At 37.5% G+C, this 18,736-nt stretch overlaps 1 protein-coding gene across 4 annotated transcripts in view; it reads left to right on the top strand.

The window, feature by feature from the left end:
• The window catches only part of TPP2 (tripeptidyl peptidase 2), an 86,630-nt gene that overhangs the window by 56,463 nt on the left and 11,431 nt on the right, over nucleotides 1-18,736 (top strand). For 3 of the 4 annotated variants that reach the window (XM_070408630.1, XM_070408634.1, XM_070408633.1), the window contains 9 exons: nucleotides 1,983-2,137; nucleotides 3,566-3,682; nucleotides 3,939-4,039; nucleotides 4,641-4,737; nucleotides 5,507-5,644; nucleotides 6,877-7,121; nucleotides 7,375-7,453; nucleotides 9,226-9,264; nucleotides 17,294-17,445. In XM_070408630.1, coding sequence (XP_070264731.1) covers nucleotides 1,983-2,137; nucleotides 3,566-3,682; nucleotides 3,939-4,039; nucleotides 4,641-4,737; nucleotides 5,507-5,644; nucleotides 6,877-7,121; nucleotides 7,375-7,453; nucleotides 9,226-9,264; nucleotides 17,294-17,445 — 1,123 coding nt within the window. The remainder of the gene's footprint in view (nucleotides 1-1,982; nucleotides 2,138-3,565; nucleotides 3,683-3,938; nucleotides 4,040-4,640; nucleotides 4,738-5,506; nucleotides 5,645-6,876; nucleotides 7,122-7,374; nucleotides 7,454-9,225; nucleotides 9,265-17,293; nucleotides 17,446-18,736) is intronic. The other variant, XM_070408632.1, reaches the window with a different exon arrangement.

Here is an 18,736-nt window from a genome sequence, read left to right as displayed (position 1 = left end):
TGTGGGACGAAGTTAAAAGAGTCATCAGGCAGCTGGTACCACCACTGTCAAATCTCACAGAACTGGACAGTGCTATTCATCAGGCATGGTGTCAGATTCCTCGCATTACCTTTCAACATCTCGTGGAGTCAATGCCAAGAAGAATCGCCATAGTATTGAAGGCAAAAGGTGGCCCAACGAAGTACTGATGGGGTGGTCATAATAATCTGGCCACTCGGTGTATATCTGGCACTCTAGATTTGCTAGTAGATTTTAAACTTTTTAAAGAACTGTTATTATTTATCATTGGCTCATACATCACATCAGGCCATCTTAATGTTTTAATATTCAAGATTTTGACTTGGTTTAGCATAATGCCTTACCTGTTAGTGATTGGAGTTAGAGTTGCATTGTTGAATGACTCTGGCTGCCATGCATGTAGACAGAGCCCCTTGGAGATATATAACGTTAGGCTCTGATGAAATGTACACTAATCATTTTAAAGAATAAAAATCTACAGTTAATACTGATTCTGAAATCTTTTTGATGGTAGATGTTAGTAATTATAATGCCCTAATTGTGACTTGTTTAGGCTGTTGTTGAAAATAATTAGTTGTGTGTTTTTTTTTAAATAAAAAGTTATCAGATGATTCAGAATGGAAAGAGATCAGAGTATTTAACAGTCTCAGATTAGAAATGTACTACAGAGGGTGGAGGAAATGGGGAGATGTTGGTTGAAGAGTACAAACTTTCAGCTATGAATAAATTCAAGAGATTTAATGGTGACTGTAGTTAACAATACTGAATTGTATACTTGAAATTTGCTAAGAGAGTAGATTTTAAATGTTCTTACTATTGAGAAAATTGGTAACTGTATAGTGTGTGTTAACTAACCTTATTGTGGTAAACATTTCATAGTGTTTAAGTACATCAAATCCTCAGGTTGCATGCCTTAAACTTAATGTTATTTGTCAATTTGATCTCAGGCAGGGATGGGGCTAGGGCTAGGGCAGTGGTCGGCAAACTGCAGCTTGCGAGCCACATGCGGCTCTTTGGCCCCTTGAGTGTGGCTCTTCCACAAAATACCACGTGCAGGCGTGCACATACAGTGCGATTGAAACTTGGTGGCCCATACGCAGAAGTCGGTATTTTGTGGAAGAGCCACACTCAAGGGGCCAAAGAGCCGCATGTGGCTCGCGAGCCGCAGTTTGCCGGCCACTGGGCTAGGGGGTGTCAAAAAGAAAAAAAAGTACTACAGATGTTTCCTATTTCAAATAAAACTTACTGTTAATAACATCAGGTTTTGTATTATTAGCAATTGATTAGGTTCACAGAGCTCTGTGCCAACTTGACCTTGTGAACCAGAGAATTAAGCCCTGCTTAGTTTCCTGTTTAGGAGTGGATATTCAGTAGATAAGCTGCTGATCCTGCTTCACAGTGATTTGGGCTTACCTCTACCTCGGAATAAAGCTGAGCGTATGTAGTTCTGACATTATCCCTTCTAGAAGCAAATAGAATACAAATAAGCCAAGAGGGAGAGACTAGGAAAAAATATTAATGAAGTTGAATAGATACTAATGGAATTTAAGCATGATGACAAAATAGAGGTTTCTAAAATTAAAATCCTCTATCAGGAATTACTTGGCTTTCTACTAAAAGAAGAGGAAAGGTTGAGCTTAGCAGAGGGGAGAGGGATTTTAAAAGGTGTCTGATTAGGATAATTGTGTGTTCACCTATGAAAAGCTTGCTGTTTCCTGGTATTTGCAGCATAGTGGTTGTTTATTTTAATCCTGATTTATTTATTTTCCATAGCTGAATCTTCTGCCCTTTCAGCTTTATTAATACTCTGTTGAGTCTTTGTTTTTAAGAAAATATGCAAATTTCATTTGAATATATAATTTGATTATTGATATATTATTTCCTAATAAGTGGGCATTCTTAAAATCATTTTATGTCCATTTTGAATCTTACCAGTATAAAATTTTGCTTCTTTTTTATTTTAGAAGTTACAGTGTGTTCTTGTTCTTCTGAGGTGTTGGCCAAGTTTGTTCTTCATGCAGTACAACTTGTGAAGCAAAGAGCATATCGAAGCCATGAATTCTATAAGTTTTGTTCCCTTCCAGAAAAAGGAACTCTGACTGAAGCTTTTCCTGTCTTAGTAAGTTTTAATTAATAGTTCGAAATCCTGAAACAATTTCTCTTCCCTTTCGGTGTGGATAAGTATCTGAATTTGAATTTGATTTTATAGTTTATATTCAGAGTTTTTTTGGGCTCTTTATTTTGTTAATGCCAAATAAATGAAGTAGGAAGATAAGTAATCTAATTAGGATACTTGAGATCGAGTCTGAGGTAAATATTAATTAATCTCTTTTTAACTCTTAAATAATTTAGTCAAAGAAAGTGCTGGTCTGACAGATACTCTTGCCTTGCATTGGGACCCTGACTGATAGTGTGTCTTTATCCCACTGTAGATTATTTCCTTATTTAAGACAGTTCTATGCATCACTTAAGTTATTTTATTACTACCCATGAGGTTAATTTGCTTTCTAGGTGAAACTGCTACTGCTTCTTACAGAAACTACTTCAAATATGGCAGGTCTTCATTCTTACCCATAGTGTTAGAAATAATGACTAGACCAGTGATGGCGAACCTATGACATGCGTGTCAGAGGTGACACGCGAACTCATTTTTTTGGTTGATTTTTCTTTGTTAAATGGCATTTAAATATATAAAATAAATATCAAAAATATAAGTCTTTGTTTTACTATGGTTGCAAATATCAAAAAATTTCTATATGTGATACGGCACCAGAGTTAAGTTAGGGTTTTTCAAAATGCTGACACGCCGAGCTCAAAAGGTTCGCCATCACTGGACTAGACCTTCCTCCATGGAAGGTGAATGTACTGACGTTCTGTCTTGAACCTGCTCCGTAGTTGGTCATATGATCTTGCCTATATCTTACTTTTCTGATTACTTTCACTTGTGTTCATGTATGTATCAGTGTCATGATTCATCTTTAAACTTTTTAATATATTGATTTCTAGGAAACGTAATTTAAAACTGAGCACTGGGAAGTTTTTGTTTTTCATTATATTAATAGGGGGGAAAATTTATGTAATCATAATTTCATTTTGTTTTGGTTGCCAGGCAGCTTGGAGCCTGAAATTCATCTGTGGCTATTGAATATGCCTTATAGAGCTGTAATACCCTTTCTCCTATCATTATTTTTCCTTTGGTCCTAGGTTTTTATTCCAGTTTGTTTTCACCATTATTTTATTGTATATGTTTTCAAAAGCTGCCGCAGATCTTTTATGACAGACAAGCAGTGTAGGATTATGAGTAAATAACTATGTATTTAAATGCCTGCACTATATCCCTGCAACTGTAATTTCCATAACTCCAAGCACAGTTAAAAGTTATTGTGTTCTCTTGCTTTACAAGTAGGAAAAGTTTGAAGGCATAGAATTGCTTTGAAACATCTACCATTTATATTCTGTAATTTGAAATAAAATGAGAACATTGAGCATATGTAGTTCTGACATTATCTGAGATTATTTATACATTTGTAATTATTTTTCTTTGCAGAGTGGGAAAGCAATTGAATTCTGCATTGCCCGTTGGTGGGCTAGTCTTAGTGATGTCAATATTGATTACACCATTTCTTTCCATGGGATAGTGTGTACCGCTCCTCAGTTAAACATTGTGAGTTCCACATTTTCATTATTTTTAAATTCAGTTGTTTGTGTTATTGAAAAATAATCTCACTGATTGAATTTATACTTCATTGGGGACATTACCAGTAGTTCTTAAAATAACCACAGGTAATTTAAAAGTAGTCCTGTTTATGGGTGCTTACCAACTTTGCATTAGACATTTATTTTAGGTCTTAATATTGTTATAAAATAGAGTTTATTTTCAGTGAAGTTTGAGAAACTAATTTCATAAATATCCTTCATAGCATGCATCAGAAGGAATCAACCGTTTTGATGTTCAGTCCTCCTTGAAATATGAAGATCTGGCTCCCTGCATAACTTTGAAGAGCTGGGTCCAAACACTACGGTATCATTAAATGTTTTAGGGCTAAGGATGTTGAATATTAATGTGGTGGGGGGCAGGAGGATCTTACACTCTTTGAAGAGATAGTAATTTTCTTAAATCCATCTGAATGTTGGAAATGAAAATTCAGTTTATGACACTCTAGCCTCAATCCTGGCAGGTCTCTGAGGCAACCCCAGCAGTAGCTTCTAGCATTGTATAGCATGTATGTAAAATTTTCAGTGCACCCAGCAGGACCTATTCTGTGAGGAGTGAGCGCCACCTGCAGTCAAAACCTGTTCTTCAACACTGTTAGTGATTGCCACTCTAGCATATAACATTGGGATCTGATTATACTGAGGACTATTAGTTGTCATTTGAAAATGTTTTTATTGTGAAAAGATTATCTTTATAATGTTGCAAAATTTATAATATATATTGCTATGGTTCAGTCAATAAAGAATTAGGTAAGTTTATTGATTAAAATATTATAAAGTATACTGAAAAGGGTAGTATTTAGGAATGTGTATTTGTATCTTGTGATATGTTATTGATTTTGTTGATTATAGTTTTGTCTCATTAAATGAATTCTTGAATCAAATAACTACTCATTGTCTAATTACAGCCCACTGAGTGCAAAAACAAAACCTTTAGGATCAAGAGATGTTTTGCCAAATAATCGTCAACTTTATGAAATGATCCTTACCTATAACTTTCATCAAGTAAGTATCTTTATAATAAAGTAGACTTTTACAGTGCACTTTTGTGTTTTGTTAATGAATCAGAATTTAAAATGGGAGGATGATAAATTTAGTCTATGTAAATATGAAATAGAAGCAAGTAATTAACAGTGCTTAATTTGGAATTATTCTTAGGGAAATTATGATTTGTAATAATCTAAGTACCATTCAAGTCTGAAGTCACAAATTCTAGTTTGTGTGACCTGGCCTTTGAGCCTTAGTTTTTGTAATCACTGAATCTATTCAGTGGTACCTGGACAGTATTACCTGTCCAGTGGTTAGGTATCTCATCAATGCCAGATGCCTTCAGAGTATGGTAGTAGGTGGCCTGTTTGCTTTGGAGCAGTGAGACATTAGAACAATTCCTAGGTTGAATGAGTTGTAAAGGTATTTGAGGCCAGTATAAATGTTGGATAAAAGAGTTTATGTAGGATCCATAGATTTCAGTAAAACTCTTATTGAAACATAATATTTGGTTTTAATTGGGAGATCGATTTCAGTGAATATAAAATTTCAGTTTTATAAAGAAAATACATGTTAATTTATTAATACAAATGGCTAGGTTTGTATTTTTAAAAGAGAAGTACCTGTTATCAGTGCCAAAATACCAGGTGTTCTACATTTAAAAAATTGGCTGTCTTAAGAAAAAATTTTAATACTTTTGTTGTAAAAGTCTCATCAGTAACAGTATTACAAATCTTCATTAGAAATCATGTGAACCATGTCAAGTAATAATTCTTTATTTTTATAGCCCAAAAGTGGGGAAGTAACTCCAAGCTGCCCACTACTTTGTGAATTATTATATGAATCAGAATTTGACAGCCAACTGTGGATCATCTTTGACCAGAATAAAAGACAGATGGGTTCAGGCGATGCCTATCCACATCAGGTATGAAATTTGCAGTGTTTTTAAAATTAACAAATTCCTGATTTCTCGTTATGGTAATATTTGTGTGTTGTGTGTCGAACAGAAAGGGACTATCTTTCAGCCATGTAGTTTAGCTGATTAAGTTTGGGGGTAGATGAAGGCAAGAAAGACATAGGCACTACTGGCCAGCATAGTTTTGTTTTTGTTTTTTTTTCTGCTTCCTACCCACTGCTTCCACCCATCTGAAGGTTGAAGGCAAATCTGATATACTAGTAAGTGAGCACCTGGAAATGATCTTAGGTTTTAACTGGATAAAGAGCACTATAGCAGTGTCCTAGAACTTTCAAATTTATCTTTTCATTGGACAGCTGTGTATTGAGCACTTCCTGTATGCCAAGCACTCTGCTTGCACTATTGTATTGAAGAAAAAAACCTTTTAATCATAATTACAGAAATTTTATCCCTGATTGAAATATTTCTACAAGGATTTAAGGTAAATCCTGTAACATTTATAATTTTATACTAAATAATGACAGTAACTTATGCAGGTGGGTTTTTTGTTAGTCATTCAAGGAATGATTTCCTTTTGTTCTCAAAACAAGTCCCAGTCACATCTCTCCCAGTACAGACTGGATTGTTGGAGAGCCATTACTTTGGTTGCTTTTAAAATCTCATCAGAAGAATACAGGTTAACTCGGTGGAGCATAGTAAATTTTATTCCTTAATCTCTGATTGCTGCGTCTATCAGCAATAAAGGGATGGGGCATTTTGGTTATAATAGAAAGATTACCAGTCATGTGTATACACATGTGTGTGTGTATGTGTCTTAGGTATTATATGGCACCTCAATTTTGCTAATTTCGCGTATTGTTTTATAAATTCTTGAGTAACCATGAACTAGAAAATAATAGGTTTTCTCAGCCTGGAACAGACTGATGTAGCTGAGACTATGGGAGTAACCTGTAGTTGGAAGAATGAGGGCTTGGGAGTCAGACCTGCCTTCAGCTCCCTTGTCCTTTACTCTGTATGTGACCTTGGACAGTTCACTGATGTCCCTGGTCCTGCTTGCTCACGTGCAAGATTGAGATTTTTTTTTTTTTTTGCGTATGTATAGGTGTGTGTAGTAACTTGTGCTGTACCTCATCTGCAGTTAAGCACTCTAAGTTGTAACTGTTCCTGTTTATCCTCTTTCTATAATTTCTGTTTACTTGGCTAAATTTTACTTTTTCTAAATGTTGTTTTTCTTTTTTTAGTATTCGATGAAACTGGAGAAAGGAGATTATACAATTCGTCTACAGATTCGTCATGAGCAGATCAGTGAATTGGAACGTCTTAAAGATCTTCCATTTATTGTTTCTCATAGGTTGTCTAATACCTTGAGCTTAGATATTCATGAAAATCATAGCCTTGCACTTCTAGGAAAGAAGAAATCGAGTAATTTGACACTACCACCCAAATATAACCAGCCATTCTTTGTTACTTCCTTACCTGATGACAAGTAAGTGAGGTCGTTGCTTATACTTAATGCCCACCTTGCACACTATATTCTATTAATGTTAGTTCATTACCTTAGTAAAATAGTATGTTGTGATTTACCATTTTATACTAAGGTTATTTGTCCCTTTGATTTTTGAAATCTTAGCTATGGAAATTATTTCAGAGTGTAATGATTTTGTCCCCTTTCCCCCCACTCCTAATTATCTTTGTGAAATGTTCTCTTTTTTTCTCTCTCTTTTGAATCTTCTTGTTAGAATACCTAAAGGGGCAGGACCTGGATGCTACCTTGCAGGATCCTTAACATTGTCAAAGACTGAACTTGGAAAGAAAGCGGTAAGTACTAGTTTTGTTTTGTTTTTTACACTGAAATTACCTATTCTAAAATGTCCCTTTCTTTAAAGATGGGGATTAATTCCACATTTCAGAATGGGTAAAAGAGAAGATCTCCCTGGCCAAAATATGTATAGTCCCCCCCTTCCCCCCTCCAAGTTACTAGTAGAGATCGATTAATATTTTGTTGTATTTTAAAATATTTAGTATTCTTGTTCCCAAGTATAAGTTACTCTGGCCCTGAATCTGTCCTACCTTGCATGGCTAATATACTTGAATTTTCCATTAAGTCAAACTTACATCTGATTTAAACTTTGCTTAAATGAATGGGTGGCTTCTTGAAACTAGTCAGAACAATTATTGCTAATTAACGATATTTTTCACACTGTACAGACCTTTCTCTGGTTCAAATTTTATATGATTATGTTGATAATTATAAGGTGTTTCTTTTGTCATTGCCTTTTATTTTGTAATTTCAAAATTATGGGATTTTTTTGTTAAAAACGTTTTTCTGGTTGTTAGAGAAATATTATAGTTTAATAAGTAACTCTTAGCTTTTCTATCTTTTCATTACAAATTTATTATGAGAGAAGTGTTTATATAGCTCTGTCACCTTTTGTGATATCATTTTAGCTCAGTGCTAGTAAAAGTTGTCATTCTTAGAGTTTTGTATTTCTCTTCAGCATTAATTAGTTCTTACAAGCTAAGCCTACTATCTAATGCTGGAATCTAGAAATGCTGTTATCAGATGAATAGATCTCATACATATTAACAAGCACACTTATTTCTTGTCACTATTGAGCTAAAGATCATTTATTTGCTGTCATAGAGGCATAACTTGGGAATTTTGTGCTTAGGAAAAGTTGTTTTCCCTGACATTTCTTGAGTCTCATTTCAGTTTATACTATGCATTTATATATTCTTTAGTATGATTTGAAGTGAATGAGTTGTTAATTGTACTGGAATTCATGGATGCACTGATTTAAGAAATAGTAGTCTTTTCTTGTAGACATCATTTCCTGGGTAGCGTGGCCACTTCCTCCATGGGGCTTCAACAGTGAGGCTTCAGTGATGATGTTCACACCCAGATAACTCTTCTGAAGTGTCCACTTCCTTGTGATGAGTATGACAGAAGAGCATTGTTATTAAATGTATGCTTTTTAGCAATTCAGAGATAGTTACTACTTCCTGGCTGCAGTTGTGAAATTATAAACATCTGGGATTAACTATAGTTATTACTTATCAGGGTAGATTTTCTTGAGAGAGAGCAAAAAACTAACACTATAAGTTAATTATATTTCCCAGCACATTATTTATTTATTACTCTTCCCTCAGTAGTTTTGCATTGTTTATGATTTTTGGTAGTTGGGAAGGTTCATTTTACTTCTCTTTGACTTGAATGATGCTTTTTCTATGAGAGCATGGGAGTATGTGATTGTTGTGATGTCCTTAAAAATCAGACTCTAGACTATCAGCTAAATTTAATATTTCCAAAAGTGTTTTGATAACTAATGAATTTTGCTCTACTGAATTTTTGAAATAAGCTGAAAAACATTCACCCTTAAGAATATCACTTCAGTGCATTTTTATTTTTTAAAAAATCGAAGTGGCAATGTTCCTTTATTTAAAAGCATGCCATCTTGATCACAGACAAGACCCTTCTAAGTATGTGACACATACAGGTGGAAAGTAAACTGGGAGAAAATTATACAGAGGTGGTGTCTCCATCCTGTGTAGATGCATGTTTTCTTACAGAATGTTGTTCTAACTCCCAGGGGCAGTCTGCAGCAAAACGACAAAGAAAATTTAAAAAGGTACTGATTGTCAGTTCTTTAAAAAGATGTCTTAAAGCCTTATTTGCATATTAGTTAAACTTTTTTTCTGTCACTATTATAAATCCTTTAAAAACAATCTCTCCCTTAATCTTTCTTTAAGTTCTGCAGTATAGTGCCTTTAGCTTATCAGTGTTGACATACTGCTTTCCTAAAGTTACTTTTCTACCATAAATTGCTAGAGGACCCCTGTTTTATATGTACATAGCAAAAAATAATGCTATTTATGTCTTACTACAGATAAATAATAGTATTTTAAATTTTTCATATCTAAAATCTTATGTAGAGAGAAATGAAACTTTTTGGCTATATAGGCCAAACAATTATTTTTAAAGTCTAAAAAACATTCTTAAATTGGATGATTTGATTAAAAATATTATTAAGGTATTTCAAGTGAAGTTGATTCCTTGCTCTTGCATCTTCTTAGTTCTTAAAGGGCAGAGACAAACAGAGCAATGGACAAAGCAGGAACAGAATTAAGGACTGTTGACCCAAAATTAAAACTTATACTAAGAGCATAAGCAGATTTTCAGGCCATAACTAGTAAGTAATCTGATCAACTTTTCTGAAACTTATTTGACAATCTCTGATTGACTACTAGAACCAAAGTTAACTCAAAAAAGAAAAATTCTACTTCAGGTGTACTTTAGAGAAAGGGATACATATTCAATGAGCTCTCTGGTGAAAACCTGCTGACATCTTTTAGCATTTAGTAATTTTTCCCATTCAAGCTGGAAGCATTGCAGTGGGAGAATTAGTACTTTAAGGTATGAACAAAAGACACCTTTTATTTCTTAATTCAGAGTGATATGAAACGGGCTCACCATTTTATAACAGGTTAAATTCCTTTATAAAAAAGACCTCTGAAATGTCCGTATTATTATGTAATGATAAATACTTTGTTCAAACAGAGTACACTACTGGTAATCACCTTTCCAGGTTTAAAGAAAAAAAATGTGCTTCTCCATTGACCAGTATTTCTTAACTGAAATTCTTGATTTATTTGTAGGCTATATTATTCATTTAATGAAACATCACCAGCATTAAAACAGAAACAGGATAAAGTAGGAAATGTCAGTTCGCCAGACTGATAAAACTAATTTCATGTTATCTGTAGATTGTTTATCTTTGGGTCAATGTGAAAATAGCTTGCCAGCCACTGTTTTAGAGAATGAGGAAAAGGTATTCTAGGAGCCCATTAAAAATAGAAGATACATATCACAAAGGCAAAGATTTTTTTTCTTCTACCTATTGTATATTTTGGTTGAGTTTTGGGGGAGTTTTGATGGGATTTTGTTTGGATTAGGATATGAATAGAAAACTATCAAATGAATAGAAAGATTATTATTATTACTTGATGGTTAGTAAAGCTTTGTATAAAGAACTTTACAGCTAGAGTACTTCTTCCCATTTCTCTCTTCAGTGCAAGTATACAGGAAGCTCTGATTTTAAAAATAATTAGTATTATAGTTTTATAGTCACAATACCAAAATATATTATTAACTTATTGCCTGAAAAAAAATACCACCTAAGTTTTTCTGTGGACTTTTTCTTTGGGTTTCAGTGACTTTTGACTTAAAATGTGTTACACTTTTTTAAGCTCATTGTAATATGAAAGAATATAGTTACTTTTAACAGATCATAAATAGCATTCAAATATACTAATCTTTAAAATAGCTATATTAGTTTGTGAGAAGGTATTACAATTTTGAATTTAGTTAATAATTTAAGAACTAAGGAAATTGGTTTTTTACTCCAAATTTTAATGATGGTATGTTTTATCAACCAAAGAATAGTTACTGATTATGTGGGTATGTTTTACTTTCTTAATAATACTGTTCAGTTCAAACACTGTTGAAATACTTTGTGAGCAGAATAGTAAATAAACCCAAAAACTTACTGTTAAGTATCCACAATAGAGCACTTTAGCATTTCTGCTCTGACTATGTTTTAAAATCATAATACTTCTCAAGGTTTACTGATACAGAATCATTTTTATTAAATTAACCCCATGCTAGGTCCTTAGAAGCAAGTTGTGAAAATACTGTCAAAAAGAACAGATGACCGTGATAAAGCAAATGAAAAATAACCTCATTTTTCTTTTGATTAAGAATTAAAACTACAATGTTCATAATTCTTAGTAATAAACATTCTTGTCCTGATATACTTTATAGGATTATATATTAACATTTATAATTTATGCCGAAACCGGTTTGGCTCAGTGGATAAGAGCGTCGGCCTGCGGACTGAAGGGTCCCAGGTTCGATTCCGGTCAAGGGCATGTACCTGGGTTGCGAGCACATCCCCAGTAGGAGATGTACAGGAGGCGGCTGATTGATGTTTCTCTCTCATCGATGTTTCTAACTCTCTATCTCTCTCCCTTCCTCTCTGTAAAAAATCAATAAAATATATTTTTAAAAAAACATTTATAATTTATAATTTGATATATTTAAAAATATAAAAGGCTGGTTACAAAATCTTGATCTCTGCTCCTCCCTTCCCCCCAAATCATTCATCATAAACTTTCCCTGTCTCTTTTGTGCTTTTAGTGATAGTGTATGGTTGTTGTGATAAAGGGTTTCTTCCTATTTGTAGATCTTTGTTAAGTTTATTGTTAATCATAAATTAACTTTAATGGATTGCTCATTTTAAATTCAGTTCTATTTTCTTTCTTCTGTACTAAAACAAATACCTTTCCTCTGAGCTTCATGGGAGGAATTGGCTTGCAACAGAGGCTGCCCCTCTGGAAGTTTGTGTCTCCCTAATCAGGCAAGGAGGAAGGAAAATGAAGGGAGCTCACGTTAGGTTAGAGTGACTGTGGACTGCCTCTGCAGAAGCATGACCTCAGAGAGAATAGGAGAGGAATGGTTGGAAGCCATCTATAACTTCAATCCTTAGGTTTGTTGTCTTTGTTATACAGATAACACTGACATCTGTTTGGGTAAGAACTTGGTGCTAAATCATCAACTCAGCTTTTTCAGACACTTTAACTTGGCCTTGCCCAGGGCAGTGCCCACCAAGGAAAATAAACCTCAAGAAGGAGAAAAGGGTGGGTGGCAGGGCCAAGAAGGAGGTAGCCCCAACAAAATACCTGCTTTGTTTTCCCTACCTCATACTTCACATGCAGGCTCTGGGCCGAGAGAGAGAGAGAGAGAGAGAGAGAGAGAGAGGAGAGAGAGAGATGGATGGTTGTCCTATCTAATAAAAGAGAAACATGGTAATTAGCTGTACATCCACTACCCTTCCCATTGGCTAATCAGGGCGATATGCAAATTAACTGACAGCCAAGATGGCAGCCGGCAGCCATGCACTGAAGCAAACAGGGAGGCTTGCTTGCTCCAGTGACTGCGGACTACAGCGTTCCCCGCCTGACTTGCCGGCCTCTCAGCTGCAATTCTAAGCAACTATGTTGCAAATATAGAAGCTAAACAAAACCCCAGAAACCGGCTTTTAGTCAGCCGGGCTTCAGCCAGCCGGACTGCATCATTGTATCAAATACAGAAGGTAAATAAAGGCCAGAAACCTGCTTTCAGCAGCCGAGGCCTCAGAGCTAAAGCTGGCCCAGAATAAAAAGAAAAAAAAAAAAAGGAGTGGTTGGGAGCTTCAGTCACCCGCCAGCCTGAAAACGGTCCTCAGCCCCTCAGCCAGACTGGCCAGGGACCCCAGTGGGGACCTCCACCCTGATCCAGGACACCCTTCAGGGCAAACCAGCCGGCCCCCACCCATGCACCAGGCCTCTATTCTATATAGTAAAAGGGTAATATGCCTCCCAGCACCGGGATAAGGGGAGCCAGGAGGCCTCCAGGCACCGGGATCAGCGTGACGGGGCAGCGCCCAAACCCCCCTGATCGCCCTGCGGCTCTGTGTGTGACAGGGGGCGGGGCCACAACTTCCCTATCTGCCCTGCTCTGTTCGTGACAGGGGAAGGCGCCCCAACCCTCTGATCCGCCCTGCTCTGTGCCTGATGGGGGAAGGTCCCCAACCCCCTGATTGCCCTGCAGCTCTGTGTGTGACAGGGTGCAGCGCCCTAACCCCCTGATCGGCCCTGCAGCTCTGTGTGTGACAGGGTGCAGTGCCCCAACCCCCCACATGGGCCCTGCTCTGTGTGTGATGGGGTAGAGCCATAACCTCCCCATCGGCCCTGCCCTGAGTGTGACAGTGGCAGCGCCCCAACCCCCAGATCAGCCCTGCTCTGTGTGTGACAGGGTGCGACGCCCCAACTCCCCCCCCTCCCCCCATGGGCCCTGCTCTGTGTGTGACGGGGTAGAGCCATAACCTCCCCATCAGCCCTGCCCTGAGTGTGACAGTGGCGGCACCCCAACCCCCTGATCGGCCCTGCTCTGTGTGTGACAGGGTGCGGTGCCCTCCCCCCCCCCCCCCCCCGCCCCACGGGCCCTCCTCTGTGTGTGATGGTGTGCAGCGCCCTAACCCCCTGATCAGCCCTGCTCTGTGGGTGATAGAGGGTGGTGCCCCAACACCCCCCCCCCCCCCACGGGCCCTGCTCTTTGTGTGACAGGGTAGAGCCATAACCTCCCCATTGGCCCTGCCCTGAGTGTGACAGTGGCGGCGCCCCAACCCCCTGATCGGCCCTGCTCTGTGTGTGACGGTGTGGCGCCCCAACCCCCTGATCGGCCCTGCTCTGTGGGTGATAGAGGGCGGTGCCCCAACTCCCCCCACGGGCCCTGCTCTGTGTGTGACAGGGTAGAGCCATAACCTCCCCATGGGCCCTGCCCTGAGTGTGACAGGGTGCGGCGCCCCCCCCCCCCCCCCCCCCCCCCCGCCACGGGCCCTCCTCTGTGTGTGATGGGGCGCAGCGCCCTAACCCCCTGATCCTCCCTGCTCTGTGTGTGACAGGGGGCGGTGCCCCAACTCCCCTATCGGCCCTACTCTGTGAGTGACAGGGGGGAGCTCCTCAACCCCCTGATGGGCCCTGCTCTGTGCGTGACAGGGGGGAGCTCCTCAACCCCCTGATCAGCCCTGCTCTGTGTGTGACAGGGTACGGAGCCCCAACCCCACTGATGGGCCCTGCTCTGTGCATGACAGAGGGCAGCGCCCCAACCCCCTGATCGGCCCTGCTCTGTGCATGACAGGGGGTGGCGCCGCAACCTCCCCATCGACCCTGCCTTGAGTGTGACGGGGGCGGTGCCCCAACCCCCCAATCGGCCCTACCCTGAGCATGACTAGGGGTGGCAACGCAACCTCCCGATCCGCCCTGCTCTGTGCATGACGGGGCAGCGCCCCAACTCCCCAATCGGCACTGCTCTGAGCTCGACCAGGGGCTGCACCTAGGGATTGGGCCTGCCCTCTGCCACCTGGGAGCAGGCCTAAGCCAGCAGATCATTATCTCCTGAGGGGTCCCAGACTGCGAGAGGGCACAGGACGGGCTGAGGGACCCCCTCTCTCCCCCGAGTGCACAAATTTTTGTTCACCGGGCCTCTAGTTTTCCATCATTGGTTTTCTGGGCTTAAAATTAGTCATATTGAAATAGTAATTATTTTATGGTGGAATACTATTAGAACAACTATAATAATAGTTCCTTATACTACTATTATAATTATATCCCAAAATAACGTTTAATTGTGAAACATTTAAAATGGCCACATTTATGTAGTATTTACAGCTAAAAATCCTATTTGGGGGCAGGTGGGGGCTTGCAATTCTATTTTTTTAACTCTATCTAAAGCTTTTTCTGGTGGCTGTGATTACAGCAGTAAAAGTCTGTTTGGTAATATAACTTTTTTTTTCATTTTAGAAGTTTTAAAGATTAAAACATATAAGAATTTATTTTAATTTAGTGTTATTTTTAATGTGAACCTGAAGACAGAATTTGAGAAATTGACTTATTAAATAATAGGGAAAACGAAAATAAGTAAATAATGATTCAATTAAGGACACCTAGTTATTGTGTTAAAAACCGAACTAGTAAATACAAGAAAAGATTTCCCAGATAATGCAATACTTTTCATAAGTAGAGACTTATGTGCTTTAATAAAATAGATGGAAATACATGTAATTGGATATAATTACCACATTTCTCTGCTCTCTACAAAGAAGAACTTTTCAAAAGACCTATCATACTTCTAACTTGATTTCTCTTTATCTTTCTTGGTCAGCCTTTACTGTCCACTGACACTGGACTTGTCATGGTCATCAGTAGCCACTGGCACCAGGCTTTCCAGTTGTTTCATTCTCCTATCTTACATTACCTCTCAGCTATGGTCTTCAGTTGACCTCTCCCTCTTTTTTCACACTGGCTATTCTCAGGGCTGCCATACCTCAGATTATCTCTGTGTTTTGTCTCTTTTTCTTTATTTCTTTTATAGCCTGTTTTTTTCATTCAAAGCAGTGTTGTGGTGCCTAGGTTTGCTTACTAACTTGCTTTTCCTTTTTTCTACTTTTGCCCTCTATTGTCCAAAACAAAAACTTTTAATTTATACAGGATTCAGTTATTAAACAAAAAGCAAAAATCTTTAATCATTTCATCACCTTGCATAAAACTCGTCTGGTAGACTTCCTCTTGCACGTAGAATAAAGTCTGGATGTTCCTTTTTTTCTCCCATATTTTATCAACCCTATTTAATATGGTCACTGCCCATTTGCTCAGTACATATAGCTGTGCTCCCCAGATACCAAGCTCTGGTTTTTGTACATGCTCATCTTCTACCTTCAAACACTTTCCCTCTCCTCATTTATTTGAGGTTCTTTTTTTAGGTCATTTAGGTTCAGTTAGATTGGATGATACCTCTTTGGAGTGGCCTTCCATAACCACTTTGTCTAGAGTGGTTCCCCCACCTTACCTAGCAGTCTTATTTTCTTCATATCATGTGAAAATCTGATATGTATTTACTTATATGTTTGTTGTCTGTCTTCCCCCACTAGAACATATGCTTCCTGAGGGCAAGAAAGGGCTTTGTCTGCTTTGTTCTTCAACACTCAAAGCATTCACTGGCACCTTAAAGGGCTCCACAAGTCCTGTTAACTGAATGAAGAAATAAATTTTTCTTTAAATTTACTTACAGAAAAAGGAGGATCTTTTTTGTTGTTGTTCTAACTTATTTTCTCCCCTTCTCAGAAAATGTGCAAGACTCAATATACTTTTGTAATTAGTCTATCAAGTAAAACTAAGAATACCAAATACATTCATATAGAGAAAAATTTATTCTTACCTCCCTTATTTAAAGGAGATAGTAGAAGCGTTGGTACTTTAAAGTTGGGGAGAAAATTACTTTGATCGCAGATTGGAATTTTTTATCTGTTATATGATGCATTAGAGCAAGCGTGTCAAACCCAAAGGCTAACACAGGCCAGATAAACAAGGAAAGTTTATATGGGCTGCAAGAAAATAAAACTTCAATTTTCATAGAAACATAGGTTTATTTTGATAGAGACATGCTGAATACAAAGGGCTGAAATAAATGAGTAATCGTTAACACAAAGTAATAGAACATTTTAATAAAAATTAGTATTTTTTTCTTGAACATTAACTTACCAGACACTGAATAACTGCACAAATTAATAAGCATAATGCAAATAAACCTATTTTTCTTGTTCTCCGAAAGCGAAATATTTCCTGTTGCGCACACTAAACAAGTCAGTCCAAGACTAATGATGTGGCAATCGGCTGCTAAAATATTTGCTGCTGATATTAGTGGAGAGAAATGGTGTGCCTGCGCATAAGGCTCTTAAGGGAAATGAATGCAACATGATTATAGTAATCAGTCATTAGTGAACGTTGTAGTTCGTTATTAGTAATTATGTGTAACAGGATATTGTAAAAATTAAGTTACAAAATTTTTATTAAAATGTTTCTTACATACTGTTTTATTGGCTGGGCTGCAAAAATATCCATTGTGGGCTGCATGCGGCCCATGGGCCGCAAGTTTGACATGCTTGCATTAGAATCTGGAATACAGTGTGGTGCAACTCCATGATATGTAATATTTAGCTATTAAATGTGATTTTAAAATATGTAAAATTGCTCATGTTAATTTAAAACTCTCCACACTCATAGGATGTAATTCCTGTTCATTACTATCTAATATCTCCACCAACAAAGACTAAGAATGGCAGCAAAGATAAAGAAAAAGATTTAGAAAAAGAGAAGGATTTCAAAGAAGAGTTTACTGAAGCATTACGAGATCTTAAAATTCAATGGATGACAAAGTAAGTTTTTAATGCATTTTAATCCTCAAAGAGTTTACTTTTATTTTCTCCTTTACAACAATATTATGTGTATATGCTATATTCAAAAAATGTTAGCAGTAGATAGTAGGATTACAGGTACTTTTAAATTTTCCTATATTTATTATAGAATTCTCTTTTGTGATAAGAATCTTTTTAATTTTTATGTTAGTTTCTTATTCTGATTTACTCTTAGAAGAGAATTTTATTGGAAGGTATAAAAAGAAAATAAAAGCATGGAACAGACAGATCTAACAGGGAAGTGGGGAGGGGACAGGAAGAGGATAACCAAAGAATTTGTATGTATATATGCATAACCCAAGGGTATAGACCAGCCGTCATGGCCCGCGGGCCAGAATCCGGTTTGAAATGAATAAAACTAAAAAAAAAAAAAAAAAAAAAAAAAAGACCATACCCTTCTATGTAATGATGTTTACTTTGAATTTATATTAGTTCACACAAACACTCCATCCATGCTTTTGTCCCAGCCCTCAGGTCTAGTTTAAGAACCCATTGTGGCCCTTGAGTCAAAAAGTTTCCCCACCCCTGGTAAAGACAATAGTGCAATGAAGGCCTGGGCTGGGGCGAGAGCCAGGTGGAGGGGTGAAGGGAGGGATGGGAGACATCTATAGTACTCCCAACAGTAAAAAAGAAAAATCACTTTGCCCATTCTCCAAAGATAATCAATGTGCTAGTGTTATTTACCTCTGTATTTACATGTAGCAGTGTAAATGATATTGATGTATCCTAGTTTTCTAATTACTGTATTATATGACTATTTCCTATGTCATTTAATAGTCCTTTAAAATGCCATTTTTATTTTTTAAAATTTTTTCTGGTTTAAGTAAAAAAAAGTTTATCCATTTCTCCCACTCCCAACCCTCTGCCTCTGGGAAACACCAACTGTCCTCTATATTTATGTGCTTAATTTGGTTTTCTTTGGATAAATACAAAGAAGTGGAATTGCTGGATCATATGGTAGTTCTATTTTCAATTTTTGAGAAACCTCCATACTGTTTACTGTAGTGCACAAGGATTCCCTTTTCTCTACATTCTTGCCAACAATGTTTTTTCTAGTCCTTTTGATAATAGCCATTCTAGCAGATATGAAGTGATATCTCATTGTGATTTTGACTGGGGCATTTCCCTGGTAATGAAGATGCTGAGCATCTTCTCATGTACCTATTGGCCAACTATATGTCTTCTTTGGAAAAATGTCTATTCAGATCTTCTGCCCATTTTTTACATTAAATTCTTTGGGATAACATTGGTT

Source organism: Myotis yumanensis, unplaced genomic scaffold, assembly GCF_028538775.1.
Source record: "Myotis yumanensis isolate MYYU_CA2020_CCGP unplaced genomic scaffold, mMyoYum1.0.hap1 SCAF_3, whole genome shotgun sequence".
In the NCBI taxonomy this organism is placed as follows: Eukaryota; Metazoa; Chordata; class Mammalia; order Chiroptera; family Vespertilionidae; genus Myotis; species Myotis yumanensis.
This window is presented reverse-complemented; position numbering and strand designations above follow the sequence as displayed.